The sequence below is a fragment of the Haemaphysalis longicornis genome, unplaced genomic scaffold (assembly GCF_048455015.1).
Source record: "Haemaphysalis longicornis isolate Haplotype H1 unplaced genomic scaffold, Haemaphysalis longicornis Haplotype H1 scaffold_5, whole genome shotgun sequence".
Lineage (NCBI taxonomy): Eukaryota > Metazoa > Arthropoda > Arachnida > Ixodida > Ixodidae > Haemaphysalis > Haemaphysalis longicornis.
In genome coordinates, this window is record NW_027526385.1 from 20,039,691 (window position 1) to 20,053,789 (window position 14,099).

Consider the following 14,099-nt stretch of genomic DNA (forward strand, 5'->3'; position numbering starts at 1 on the left):
CTATAGTAATCATCATGCAATTTTTTAGCAGGAAGTCGTCAACTTTTGGTCTGTGATTTTGGAGGGCAAGTCCACTTGTTGCAAAAGAGGTTCAAATACCGCATGAAGAAATTTTCATCACTAATGGTGCCGCTGGAAAAGTGCAAATTACTAATGTGGCGCTCACAAGTTTGTTTCCCTTCGTAGCACTTTTCCCTTAAGCCCTGCATCATAAACCGTAGATTTCTAAAAACCAGACAATTCACAAAAGTACTTTTGTTTATTACATCTACAACATGTTTCTACATTGATTCATTTGCTGTATCATACATGAATATTAAAAATGTATAAACACACGCTGCAATGGAGCAATAAACCCGCAATACAACGCATACTAAAACATTAAAATCGGCCGCCACTCAGAGGTGGCTAAAATTTTTACAGTAATGCGTTTTTACATCCGATATTGCAATATTTTACAAGTTACAAACACATTATGAGGATGCAACATTTCCGCAATAGGAAGTCGCAAAAATTGAGCACATTTTTGTACACCGAGATAGGTCTGTGTTGTGTGAGGGGCGACGCGGGCCAGCGAGGGCCCGAGACGCGACCAAGGCACTCGAAGGCAGAAAACTAACTTTATTAGCGAGGCAAGACGCCTCGAGGAGCCTCTCAAGCTACTACCGCCGGCCGCGCGCCGCACACTCGCTCTGCTCGGCTTCGTGCTCGCTTTCGATGTTGCAGGCAGGTGTCGCCGTAGTCTGTGCGCTTGCGGCGCTGGCTTCTGATGTGTCGGGCAGGTGTCGCTAGTAGTCGATGCGCTGGCTCACAGTTGAAGAACGTGTCAAAAAAGTGTAAAATTGCACGAAAAATACGTAAAATCCAGGGTTATTATTTAAAACTGTACAGTGGGCATAATAAAAAAATGGGGGAGAGGGCAGCATACACGGTGGAAGCTGATGTCACGAAATGCTGCATGTCTTTTCACTGCTTGCGTTGACGCAACGACTTGACAACCTGCAGTGCAACAGACGAAAAATGTAATTAAAAGTTAGTGTAAACTACAAGTTGAAAACTTGCAAAGCTTATATCCCTGCTACACAGGTGATTTGAAGGCCTTTGGACCGAATGTCACTTGACTGAAATGCCACCTTTGAATTGCTATACAACGTTTTTCAAAGACATTTGATTGAAATGTCGGTGGGCACCACCGACCACCTTTGAAGTTCTCAAAAACCTTTGAAGCACTCGCACACTTTGACGCAGTTTCCACAAGCTGCAAAGACATTTACGAGTAAAGCTTGGTTTTTTATTATTTTTTTACTTGTTTTTGGTTTCTATCGTGAACTACGATTGCGAGGTAACTTGGTATTCTCAACACCAGCGATGCAAAAAAAAAAAAAGGCCTGTTTTGAGTGCTTTTGCAGGCTGTCATCAATTTTATTGCTAATATTTGTGTTTTTTATTGCCCAGTTTACTTCAAAAATTAAAATTTTTTGCCAAGTTACGAGAATAAAACTTGGCAGCAGCGGCAACACCAAAACATGGTTGGCAAACGCGGAAATTTCAACTGCCTTTGAACATTGTCGTGTAGATGAGTGGAACTCTTTCCAGTTTGAATGGAAAACGTCATTCGGCCCAAATGTGCTTTCAAACGCTCATGTAGCACGCGTATTTAGTTACCAATGCACCAGCGCCTATTGTAGTGTTCACTGAAAAAACCACCAAGAAAAGACTGAACTGATGCACGTGGCTCAAAAGCCCCTCACAGGTAATACTAGTTGAAGTGGTGGTTACTCTTATCAATCATATGAAGCTTGTAATACCAATAAACCCGGCTTCCCCCATAGAATATCATATGAGCCAGTAAATAATGAGATTTTTGTAAATGCGTAAGTATGCTATGCTATGCAATGAGGTTTTAGGGGGGAAGGAGGGGGGAAGATAGATGAAAAGGGCCCAAAGCCACACTTTCGCTGCACACGCTCCGTGGCGTCCCTCCTTTCTTGTCCTCGTCCGCATGCACTATAAAATTTTCAGGAGTGCAACACCAACTAGCCAAGAAATTCGTACTCGTGAAAATTCTACTCTTTCGCTGCATACTAAAATTCTAGTGCAAGGCTCTACGGCCTTAATGTACTGGATGCCGTAGGTATTTAAGAACACAGCATTGGCTTTAGGTACAACAGAATTTCTCCAGCACAATCCCATTTTTACCAACTTTCCGTAACTAATCAGTGAATCCACCATAAGCAGCAATAGGCGAGTCGATTTGAAACAGCTGCCGGAGACGTGAGCACGAATACCGTGGCTCACAATATAAAAATTGCACGCTTGCGGAGCACCACCTGCTGAACACAAAACCTGTAGCCATGAAAACATTGCGGCGTGTGAACAAGGCACCAAGCGTACTCCGCACTCCTTCCCTGCTCTTTGCTGTTCCGGCTGGTCACAGCGGCGTGTGAACAAAGCACTAAACATACTCCGCACTCCTCTGCTGTTGCTCTTCCACGAATTGGCCATTACGCACTGTGGCTTTGTTCAGCTGCGTTCCAACCTTTTTCCGTGCTCCTGGTGCACGCCGTACGATGGGCCAGTACATGAGCTACACGGCCAGTTTTAAACTAAACGTGGTGCAGCATGCATTGATGCACATGGAAACCGCTTGGCTGGGCAGCACTTCAGTGTCGACCCACTGCATGTACGCTACGGGCTAGCACACTTACAAAATTGGAAATTTCAGATGTCTTATAAGGGGGAAAAAAAAAAAGAGCAATATCTGCTTTGATTTGAAACTAATTGATTGATAGTAGGGTTTAACACACTGATGCAATGCAGGCGATGATGCATGCTGTAGTGGAGGGCTCCGGATGAATTTTAACCGCTTGGGGATCCTTAACGTGCGCCAAAATCTCGAACACACGGGCATTGTTTCTCTTCACCACCATCAGAAAAGCAGCCGCCGCGGCCGAGAATCGAACCCACATCCTTGGGCTCAGCAGAGTAGAGCCATAGCCACTGAGCCACCGCGGTGGGTTTCGATTCAAAACTATTCGAACAAAATTATTATTCCCTTCGAAAGCCATAAAATCCCCTGTTCGTACATTCCTAGAGTTAAAGCGATGAAAGCAGCAGTCATCATCACCTCAGTCAACTTCTGAACGCTCCCGGGTGACAAGCTCTCAATCTCGTTGAACATCGACTGCAGGCTCTGCTTCCTTGGATGCGTGGGGTCAGCCGTTGCGCCTCCTGCAGAAAACAATGGCCACCACTGCATGATAGCTTCCAGCAAATAAGGCCATCATCATCAGCCTATCTATGCAGGGTAAAGGCCTCTCCAATTTATCCCCGCAAAGTTCTTGATCTCATCTGCCCATCTAACTTTCTGCTGGCCCCTGCCATGCTTGCCTTCTCTAGGAATCCACTCTGTTACCATTAATGACCAACGGTTATCTTGCCTTCGCATTACATGCCCTGCCCACGTCCATTTCTTCTTCTTAATTTCTACTAATATCTCCTTAACATGCGTTTGTTCCCTGACCCACTCCGCTCTCTTCTTGTCCGTTAATGTTACACCTATTGCCTTCCGCATAGAGTTTCATACTAATATACACTAGAGGGAAATCTGGCACCACTGTCTAGGGGAGCCGCACTCCAGCGAGCGTTCCGTCATGTACCGGGAAGGCACGTTCCACTTGTCCTTGGCATGGCTCACGAACAGGCTGAAAAGTTGCCTTTGGCTGCAAAAATGCAACATTATTACTGTAGAGGATTAATCGGATTTGTTTTATTAGGTATTACAAAATTGAAGCTCCAGAAAGATATATTTGTCGGGGATTATTTAGAAGCTTCATGCTAGGTGAACAAAAAAAAAAAAAACAATGATACCCCTTTTTATTGGTTTTGGCTTCAAGACGAAAAAGAAGCCATGTGGCTAACCAAGCCAAGGAGGCGAGGAACGTCGCTAGCTACAATGGCGCCACCCACAGCAGCCCGCGAATGCAGCGCCAGATTTCCCTCCAGTATATATTAGTACGAAACTATGATCTTCCGTTCCACTGCTCGCTGAGTCGCCTTCAATTTAAGTTGAAACAATTTAAGTTAAGTTGTTAATGCACCAATTAACAAATAAGGCATCACTTGCCAAACCGTACAAAACCGGTAAATGGCTGAGGCTGTTTTTAATACTGCAATACCAAGGTTGCTCCTTGGAAAAGTTTGATGTAGTTCACGGTGATAGGATGGACCGCGACGAAAGCAAACGCTTTCCACCGTGCCTTTAAAGGCCAACTGCACTCAAATTTCACCTCGATCAAATTTATTTTTAATGTGTAGTAAGTACCTCCAAATCAGCTGTGACACAAGTGGCAGCCCCGTAAAACGCCTCGTTAATCAGCCGTAAGCGTTTAAAAAAGCTCCGCCGCAGACCACGCTGCACCTGCCGGCGGATCGCGTAAACAGCCATGACGCGCCTGTGATGTTCCAGCCGACGGGGGCTTTTTCCTCTGCTCAGCCACGCAGCCGGAGAACCGGTCGAGCTCGACTGCGCACGTGCGCGCGTAGAGCTTGCGCGCAGACCTTCTCCCGAGCTGGTGACCGTCCAGCCGCTCGCTGGACTGCTGCAACGTCACTGCGATGGCCGCGCTCTGCTCGGTTTCGGTTTCAAAATCGCCGATTTTTGCTGGCCGCTTGCGGCGTCCACGCGCGTATTTCAGCTGTTGTATTTTGCATGTTGCTTTCTTTTTAAGCAGACTATACGAAAATAGGGTTTTCATGAGGTCGAAATTTTGAGTGCAGTTGGCCTTTAAGACCAATTTTATGTAGGTGGTGCAACTTTGCACAAATACAAAGCTCACAGAAAGCGATTAAGAATATGCAGAGCATTTCCTCAGTTTGCCTGCAATGCACGAAAAAACGATGTAACATAAATAAAAACCAGGAAAGATTTCAAAGCAGATAGATGGAACTTTAAGGGAGAACACTACTACTAAAACAACTTTTTAATTTACAAGTAAACTTTGTGAAACTTGCCAGTCTTGCTGCTTTTCTCCCACTGATTTCGAATATGCCATTGTTTTTTCAGCTGGTCAGTTAGTTCCCAAGATGATTAGCCATTTTTTGGTCAAACAATAGACAGAACAGTGTAGGTCATAAAACTGTCATCTTTGTATTTTGCAATACTATGAACCCTGGTGAGTGCAATAAGAGCAGTGTTTTGATGTACCACTTGGAACTAATTTTACAGCTCATTAAACTTCGGTGTTTGAAATGGGCACTCGAAATGGTTCCTTGCCGCTGCTGGCACCAAAGTTTACTGAGCTGTTAAATTAGTTCCTAGCGGTGCGTAAAAAATCGGATTCTCTAATTGCACTCACAAGGGTTCATAGTATTGGAAAATACAAAGATTACACCTTTGTGACTGACACTGTTTTGTCTATTTGACCAAAAAAATGGCTAATTACCTCAAATTACCTTGGGAACTAATTGACCAGCTGATAAAATAATGGCATATTTGAAATCAGTGGGAAAAAAAGCAGCAAGACTGGCAAGTTTGCCGAAGTTTACTTCAAAATTAAAAGAAGTTGTTTTAGGACCAGCGTCCCCCCTTAACGTAGACCCTTAGCGAAAAGGGAAGTTCCCCCCAACACAAAGTGGATAGCAGTAGTGCAGAAGGAGTTTGCGATTCTAACCAGTACACACATCCACAGTGCTGCCAGTGACATTTTGACTCAGTAGTGTACACCAGTGGTGGCCTAGCCTTGCCTGACCGCTTGCGCTGCTGACTGCTTGTAACCCCAATAAGCTTTTCATCTCGCCAACTCGCTCTGGTTTGTGCAGGGTGTGACATGGAGACAGGAATAAACGAATGTTGTCAGTGTTTGCAGCACATTTAGAGATTATTTGTCCAGTAAAAAACAGAAGTCCAGCATTGCTGAGACATAAGCAAGGCAATGCACTGATGATAAAAAAAGTCACATCGGGGTCAAGGTAATGCAACTCCAGCGCACTGACACCGCAAGGTGTTCGAAAACTGGCATTTGAAGATGTAAAAAAGAAGAAAGGAAATAAAAGCGCTGAAAAGCGGTTTACAAACACGCAAATGACACAGCTAGCTTCTCACTTTCAGACCTACTGACGTCCACGGACTGGAATGAATGACAGAGTGATAGCCTTACCGTCGACCAGGTACGGGTGCTCTAGCAGCTCCGATATGGTCGGCCGCTGCTTGGCATCCCGCTGCAGGCAGAGCTGCAAGCAACGCAAATAGGCAGATAGCATTATCTCCAGGAGGGTTGAATGTGCAGCCCTTCACAGTACGCTTAGTGGTAAAAAAAAAAAAAAAGCAAAAAGCCCACATGCATGGCCTCTCTCTCTCTTTCCAGACGTCAGACAGACAGGACGCAGGAGACAAAAAATTCCGGGCCATCTCCTGTAACGTGAAACCTGGGGAGGGGCAAAGCATGCAGTACACGAAGTATATTCTTGGTGCCTTGGTGTTTTTGCCAACGGAGATGAAACCACTGGGAGGTAGAAGTGTACAGCTTTGCTGCAAAAGTCTCTTGCCTTTGAAGCATAAGGCTCTACAGCTAAGGTGTAAAGGAGTGTCTCGGTGTTTTCTTTGGGATGTGTTACATTTTAACGCGAGGCATAAACGAGTTTCCCGGCGTTTTAGTACAGTGACTACATGATGAGATGACGATTACGACGACAGGAGACGCCAACAGCCCCAGTCCCTAAGGAGCTTTGCCCCTAAAAAAAGGGTGGTAGACTAACAGATTGGTTGTTCAGTCCAGCCAAGCATAACACAGTTATTTATTGCCAGTTTTCACTCATCGTACCATACTCGTAGCAATACCATATTGTAAGGTATCGTATCATTATCGTATCCTATCGTATCGTACTCATACAATATCCTTACAGAGCGGTGACTTAGAAGCAGGCGTTGCGGAAGGGCAGGTAGGTAGCTTACATGCAAGGTACAGATAAGAGGGGCAAGTAGTATCTTTCCAATGCCTCCTAGATAAAAAGAAAGCCGCAGCACTGCATCGCTGAGATATAAAAAACAAAGAGGAGATTGTCACTCCAGTAATATAGACCGTAGCAATTAGTCAATTACTCAAAAAAAAAAGTCTAGGATGCGACACTGAAGCTTCCTTTTATCTAGAAGGCGTCGGTCTCTCCTGTGAGTTGTATTGAGTCGGGTGGTGTGCGTACTGCTCAGTCTTAGCAGCTGTGGAGTTGACGTACACATTTTCTTTTTTCGTTAAATGCTGGGTAAAGACGACCGCGAAATTTGTAAAAATTACCTGCCTCCTTCGGTAATTGCACTTATCGATCCCAACAACTTTTTCAGCGGCACGTCAGTATTAGAGTTATAGCAGAGCAGAAAACCGGTCCCGGTATGGCACCCGGGAAGCAATTGGAATCTCTGCACATGCGCAGAGGCTTGAGTCAAAGCTGGCTGTGCGCATGCACCAGTGTACCGGGTACCGTACCGGGACGGGTTTCCCACTCTGCTATATAACTCTATTCTCATCAGCGGGTTAGACTACATCAGCAAAATTCCACGAAAACGTCCGTCTGCTTACATGCTCTGAAGACGAAAGCCTTGCAATTGTCTCTGCTGCTGCATCATTTTTACGTCTCTTCGCTTTCGTTTCTACGTCTTATGACGCCAACTACTCTCACAGGCAGGGTGGCCACAATTCTTGCTGCAGGCCAATTCTTGTTCCCTTCTCTGGCAGGGTGCGAGGTATGTTCAGTGGTTAGCCTACCTGGCTGGTGCTTTGGCAACCCGAGTTCAAATCCCAGAAAAACCCCAATGTGCTCATTTTCTTTACAGTGGCAGCAGCCATGTTGGTACCGTTTGTACTGATGCCAACAACTATACGTTCACTTCACGTTTGATGAAATTCCTCGGGCTTCCGACTTAATAAATACGTCCCACTGAAAAGGAAACCGTTTGAAGAAATGGTGTCGGCGCACACGCACCATGAGGACGTCGCGGAGGTGGGGGTTGGGCAGCGGGGGGAAGTCGATGACGTGCTTGTGGCTCGTGATCGCCAGCATCTTCTCGGGCAGCGAGGAGATGTGCTGGAAGGGCGTCTTGCCGTACGCCAGGTGGTACAGGATGCAGCCCAGCGACCATACGTCCGACTTGCGGCTGATCTGCATTATTATTCCGCGGCGCGCGGATATACCCAAAATTTGTCATACAAAAAGCATAGTGCTTGGAATACATGTAGTACAATACGAAAATAGGATATTCAGTGCCTTCAAATATAGAGTTTGCTGCGCAATACAAATATTCAACACGGCACCGACGGCTAGCACATAATACACGGCCCGCAAACAAGGCCAGATGCATAAGTTGATTTAGTTTGGTCTGCAGATAAAATAAAAAGAAATGTTTTTGTAGAAAATTTTTTATTGCTGAGGGCCACATAAGGGACAAGCAACAATACCAGTAAAAATTCATGGAGAAAAAAGCCAACGCTGTTCTTTGCTTCTTGTTACATTTTTTTTTTCAAATTTCAGGGGTTTAATGCACCGAAGCTACATCTGGGCTCTGAGACGTACTATAGTCTGCGAATTAGTTTTAACCACATGGCAATCTTTACTTGGTGAGAACTTGCACTGGCTAAGCGTTAAGGCTGGGTCGAATTCTCCAGCTTCTAGAATATTTTAACGTAGAAGGGCTTTGCTGCAGAGGTACTCCAAAAACAATCTGCAGTGCCCACTGGTTGATTTTGTAACCTTACAGAAACTCCATTAAAACTGTCTTCATCAAATAAAAAACGAATTCACACAGATTTCTCGAAAAGACGGTACCAATCACAGAACAGACCCGGATGACCCCGCAATGCTGCAATACTAAAGACTTCAACCTTGACTGACCTTGAGGCAGCGCTTTCCAGGCTCCAGCGAGGTACTCTGGATAGACTCCGGGGACATGAAGTTGAGCGTGCCCATCTGGAAGACAAAAAAAGAAATAGATTGCTTAAACAGAAGAAGAAATAGAAGACATAGATAGATAGAAATAGATTACTCGGGATGCCAGAGAAGAGCAATCTAATTCATCCTCCGCCTTCTCTGACATCCCCAGTTATGAAGGAAAATTTGACATCCACCTCAATGCAACCATACGGCTACAAAGGAAAGCTATGCAGCTTTCTCAGAAACTTCGCAGTTGAAGAAAAATTCGTACTGGTCCAGGATTCGAACCCAGTACCACCACTTAAAGGGGTCCTGAAATACCTTCCGTCGATGCATGGATGTACATGTAACCAAATAGGACAATCAATCTCCTCCCGCAAGAATTTTGTTAAAGCGATGAGTATTAGCTGAGAAATCGTAAATCAAAAACCGCGCATTATCGTCGCGCCGCGTTTCCTCCTCTTTCGCTGTTGACGGCGCGAGAGCTTTCCCTCCCATGATGCTGCGCACTTCAGCGGTGACGTACTTCCGCTATGGCGCTCCGCATACTGCCGTCTGCTACGGGCAAGCTTTGTTGACACCATGAATCCCGCACTCCGCTCAAGGCTGGAAAAGCGAACGAAAAATCTGGACGCATTTGTGCGGCGGCCTGGCCTTGCCATTTCGCGGTGTGCGTTGCTGCAGGGCAGCACGCGACTTTTAATTGGCGGCGAACTCGCAGCCGCTCGGGGTGGATCGTGCGCTCGGTCCCTTTCATGCACCGTGCACTGTTTATCCAAAAAGCGCCGTATCAGATGTGGCCCCGCTGGTGCCGGGTCTTATTTTGTGGTGGTGGTAATTCCTGCCGGCGGCATGTGAAAAAGACATTTTAAACCGATACAGAACCCGTGCACAAAACGCTTCAATCATGTGACCAGTTAAGCTTGGGGCGACGCGTGGTGGAGAGCGGCAACGTTGGCAAAACATGCTCCGGCGCGGCTCTGAGCTTTCTAGTGCTGGAGCGAGCGCCATTTCTTTGAGAATCTCAAACATGGGTTGCCTTGGCAACAAGGCACAAACCACTCCAGAAGTCGGTTACGGTTGCGTGATCCCGGTTCAGCTCAAGGCCCCACCTCGCGACATGTGGGCACTGCAGGCGTACCACTCACTCCCATTGGGAAGTGTGAGATGCATTTGGCATTACAGGAGGCGATGGTGTGTGTGTTGTGCACGCCTTTGTTTCGCGATGAAATGCGACGTTGTGCTTCTGCGGGTGGATAGTGCTTCCCATGGTCTGGATTATCTTTCTCGAGCGACGTACGACTCAACCTCGCATGGGGTATGTGCAGTGTGCGTGGCTAAAAGCCATCTCGGCTTGCGCGCCAGAGTTAAGTGACTTGCTGTTCGTCCCCCGCGCGCGAGGTGAGTGCCGAATTTACGACGGGCAGGAGCAGGCAACCCATCGTTTGTCAATCGCGGTTCAGACTTGCAACGCATGTTGTGACGTTGTGTTCGCTCGAAACGCATCTCTGGATTGTTTTGAAGTGGAATAAAATGTATCCGTCAAACCCGGGCATTCGGCTCAGGGCGTTCTCTGCGATTGCACGAAAGAAGTGCCACGGGGCTTCAACGCTTTTTTTACGGAACGTACCCAGGTAAGAGAATGTCCATGTCGTGTTATAGCCATGTTGCATTCAATATGAACGGTTAAGCGTTTGTTTACACTTGTTTCGTTTGTCGTAAAATGTCCAAGCACTCCGACACTCCGCTGGCAGATCAGCCGGCGAGCCGACGCTGAGCAGACGACTCATCTCTTTGCCGGAAGTGCGTGAAAAAGCCGCCCAATACAGTGAAACCTCGATATATCGAACAGCGCTGTGCCCGCGAAATAGTTCGATATAACCAGAATTCGATATATAAAATCACGTAAAAAACGCGTCATAAACTGGTACAAATCAATAAATGAGCGAAATGTGCAGTAAATACTCGCTTGGTGCTTCAAAGTATTTATTCTTTTGGCTTAAAGTACTGCAGCAGGGCAGCCTGGCGTGTTATACACGACTTCCTCAACGTAGTCCAAACGTTCCACAAGCGACAGGCCGATGCCTTCTATAGCTCTGCAGTAGCGGTGCGGTAGGGCCAAAACCGCTGAAGCCTCGGTCGAAGTCGGGAGCGGGGCACTATCAGCGCTTGCGGGTACAGTCGCGCTCACTATGACCTACACCTCTCATTAGTATTCACAGCTTTATATGAGCTTTGTCTGGCACCCGAGGTTAAAGACCAAGTGCGCATTAGGAGAATCACGTCCTAATGAATCAAGCCTTATCCTAACGTATATGCCCATAGTCATTGTTTTGACGATATAATCGTCTGAATACTAATTAGCGGTGCAGGTCATAGTGAGCGCGACTGTACAACCTCGGCAGCGTCTTCGTTTGTGCGCTCAGTAGTAACCTCCGCTAGGATCTCCACATCCGTCAACTCCGCCGTCGTTCAGGTGCTGCCGTCACCGCCAACGAAGTCATCAATGCACATGCTTCCTGGCTCAGCAACAACAAAGCACTCCAACTGGCCCCAGGTTTCTTCAAGCTCGCAATCTTCTTTTGCACCGCCCAATTCTGCTTCCGTGCAACCGATGCGCAGCAGTCGGGAACGCCCATCGCGCCACCGCTATCCTCGAGGGTACTGCGGGATAGTTCGCCGCCTGTCAACAGAGCGCGAGCGGTCTGGACTGTCTGGGGTGGCGGAGTTCGATATACCCATTTCATGTCCGTCCCAGCTCGAAATAAAAAATAAAAAATGCATGTGATTTTCCACGTGATATAGAAAGTGTTCGAAATAGGCAATAATTCGATATACCCGTGTTCGATATATCGAGGTTTGACTGTAGCAGGATGTCTAGGTCATGACGAACATCGGGGAATCGATGATGTAGACATGTGAAGATGGCGGCGTCCAAAGACACGAAGGAAAGGGTGAGAAAAAAAGCGACAAACTTTGCAACAAAAGTGTGAGCTTTCCGTTGCGCGTAAAAGAGTAATACTTCGCCCAGATGACCTTGACGACCCAATCTAACGATTTCGCTACTTCATTTAGTGTGCTCAAAATGCCTTTCAGGGCCCCTTTAACAGGAGCCGTCGCTTTACCAACTGGGCTAACGAGGAGGCTGGTCGTTTGTAGCGGGAGAGCGAATTAGCCAACAACTCGAAGTGAAGGACAGGTGTTAACGCACCCCAGTTATGTTTCTGCTGACAGGACAACTGAATTACAAGACACCACCGCACCCTTACTCTGTGCTACTACAAAGCTGCATATCTATTCCGTAAAATACCTGGACACCTCAAAGACCGAACAGAGGATTCGGTTCCTTTTCAATTTACTCGCGATCCCGTTTTTCTAGTGACACCAAAGCATGCAGGAAGTGACTCCGACTTTGTGTCGCCTTTGGCACCGTAACAGAATCCCGGCTGCTTGCCCTGCTACAGAGTAGCAAGACCTGCAAAAAACTGCCTCCACAAGGGTAGAAGTGACCAAGAATATTCGCGTGGCCCGCAAGGTGCAACCCTGGGGCTAACCTTGCTTGTCCCCAGGTGCGCACCAGGTTAGTAGAGCTCAGTTTGGTTCCCAGCAGAGCAGTTTCACTATCAATACAAATAGAAGGAACAGTGTAACCTGCAAATAGGTGCTGGTAATCTGACAATATGAAAAACGACTCATTTACTCATGCCAGTTCGCATCCCACGACATTTGTTCATGTTGCGACGGGTTCATGAGAGCACCATTTTGTCGTTGAACGGTTCTCAGTCGTTCAACCGAACGCCAATGGGAGATCCTGCACTTCACAGCACTTGAGCTTGCAAAAAGTGTGCCAAAAAAAAAAAAAAAAAGTCTTTTGCATTATTGTTACTTTTCACTATAGTACAGTGTAGACCGCTTATAACGTATGTCGCGGGAGCCGCAAAAATCCGCACTATAAGCGGTACCGCACTATAACCAAAACACGCGCGAATTCAACCACATCGCCACCTATCTAAGTCAACCTATATTTATCATCACTCAAACGCACAGCACTTAAAAACGAAGGCACGGTCTATATTTCGTGTTATTTTTAACATCACCCGCTGCTGCAGGGCAAAAGCGCAGTCTCACAAACGGCGAGCGCGGCTAGACGTGATAAGAACGCCAGCGGGATTTTTTTTTTTTTTACCCCACCTTGTGTTCACGATGCCGAAGGCGGCTGCTTATCAGCGCAACGGAAATCTTCGGCTTCGCGCGGCTCGAATGTTCGGAAAGGGAAAGAGCGGTGGTTTATCAGCAACAACGATCTAAAGCGTGAACCGCGTGATAGATTTGGTATCGCGAAAACGTGCAGTGCACGCCAGCGCGGATAGAACTGGCGTGGTGCGGGCGGCGCGGTAAAAGGCGGCAACATGGCGTCGGCAGTGGCCGTGAAGCGGTGCAGGCAGTTCCAGTACGTAAGTTCCAGCGACCGCTTCTAACCGCTCGCTGAAATGCCGCACGGGGCGCAAGCGAAGATGCTCATGCAAAAAAGGAGCTAATAATGTGGGCGAAAAGTGGAATATAAACTGCCATCCACGCTGCTTGTGAAAGCGCCCATCAAAAAATACCGCGGTGGTAAGCCTAAACATCTCTATGTCTGGCGCGGCTAGCCGGCTCGGAGCGCTTCGAATCTCCCGCCATTAGGTACGCGTCTCCCCATTGGTGCAAGTCGTCAGGCTCCTCCCACTGCCACGCAAAGAAGCCACCGCGAGCGCGGAATCGTCGATACGCGCACGAAAAAAAAGAAGAAAAAAAAAAAAAACACGCGCAACGTTGATGTGCAGGATTCGTGCTTGAAAACGGGCCATGCGGTTCACGATTAATAAAATCAACTTGCCGCGCGCGGATGGGGAGTCTGTCGCTATCTCCCGAGGTGCATCAAGCAAGGTCAGTTGTTATCAGGTACGCACGAACTAAAGGGTGCCTTTTTTTTTTCTTTGGGTGTCTACGTTAGAGGAGGGCAAGGGGTGCACGCTGCGTCAGATGGCCGATTTCACCCTTTCTTTTTTCTTTTGCTACCCTAAAACGTTGCCTCAGCTGCGCCGGTCGATCAGCAGACCCGCCGAAAAACCGCACTATAAACGGTATTGTGCTTCGGCCAACCGCATCTTAAGCGGTATGCTTATGCATTGAGTTCTATG

At 47.1% G+C, this 14,099-nt stretch overlaps 1 protein-coding gene across 4 annotated transcripts in view; it reads right to left on the reverse strand.

The window, feature by feature from the left end:
* Nucleotides 1-835: 835 nt before the first annotated feature.
* LOC144137947 (uncharacterized) overlaps nucleotides 836-14,099 on the reverse strand; it is a 45,918-nt gene continuing 32,654 nt past the window's right edge. For 2 of the 4 annotated variants that reach the window (XM_077669981.1, XM_077669980.1), the window contains 5 exons: nucleotides 8,881-8,955; nucleotides 7,975-8,151; nucleotides 6,159-6,231; nucleotides 3,128-3,231; nucleotides 838-999 (listed from right to left, as the gene is read on the reverse strand). In XM_077669981.1, coding sequence (XP_077526107.1) covers nucleotides 967-999; nucleotides 3,128-3,231; nucleotides 6,159-6,231; nucleotides 7,975-8,151; nucleotides 8,881-8,955 — 462 coding nt within the window. In that variant the 3' untranslated portion in view covers nucleotides 838-966. Of the gene's footprint in view, nucleotides 1,000-3,127; nucleotides 3,232-6,158; nucleotides 6,232-7,974; nucleotides 8,152-8,880; nucleotides 8,956-14,099 lie in introns of all 4 variants that reach the window. The other 2 variants (XM_077669982.1, XM_077669983.1) reach the window with 2 other exon arrangements.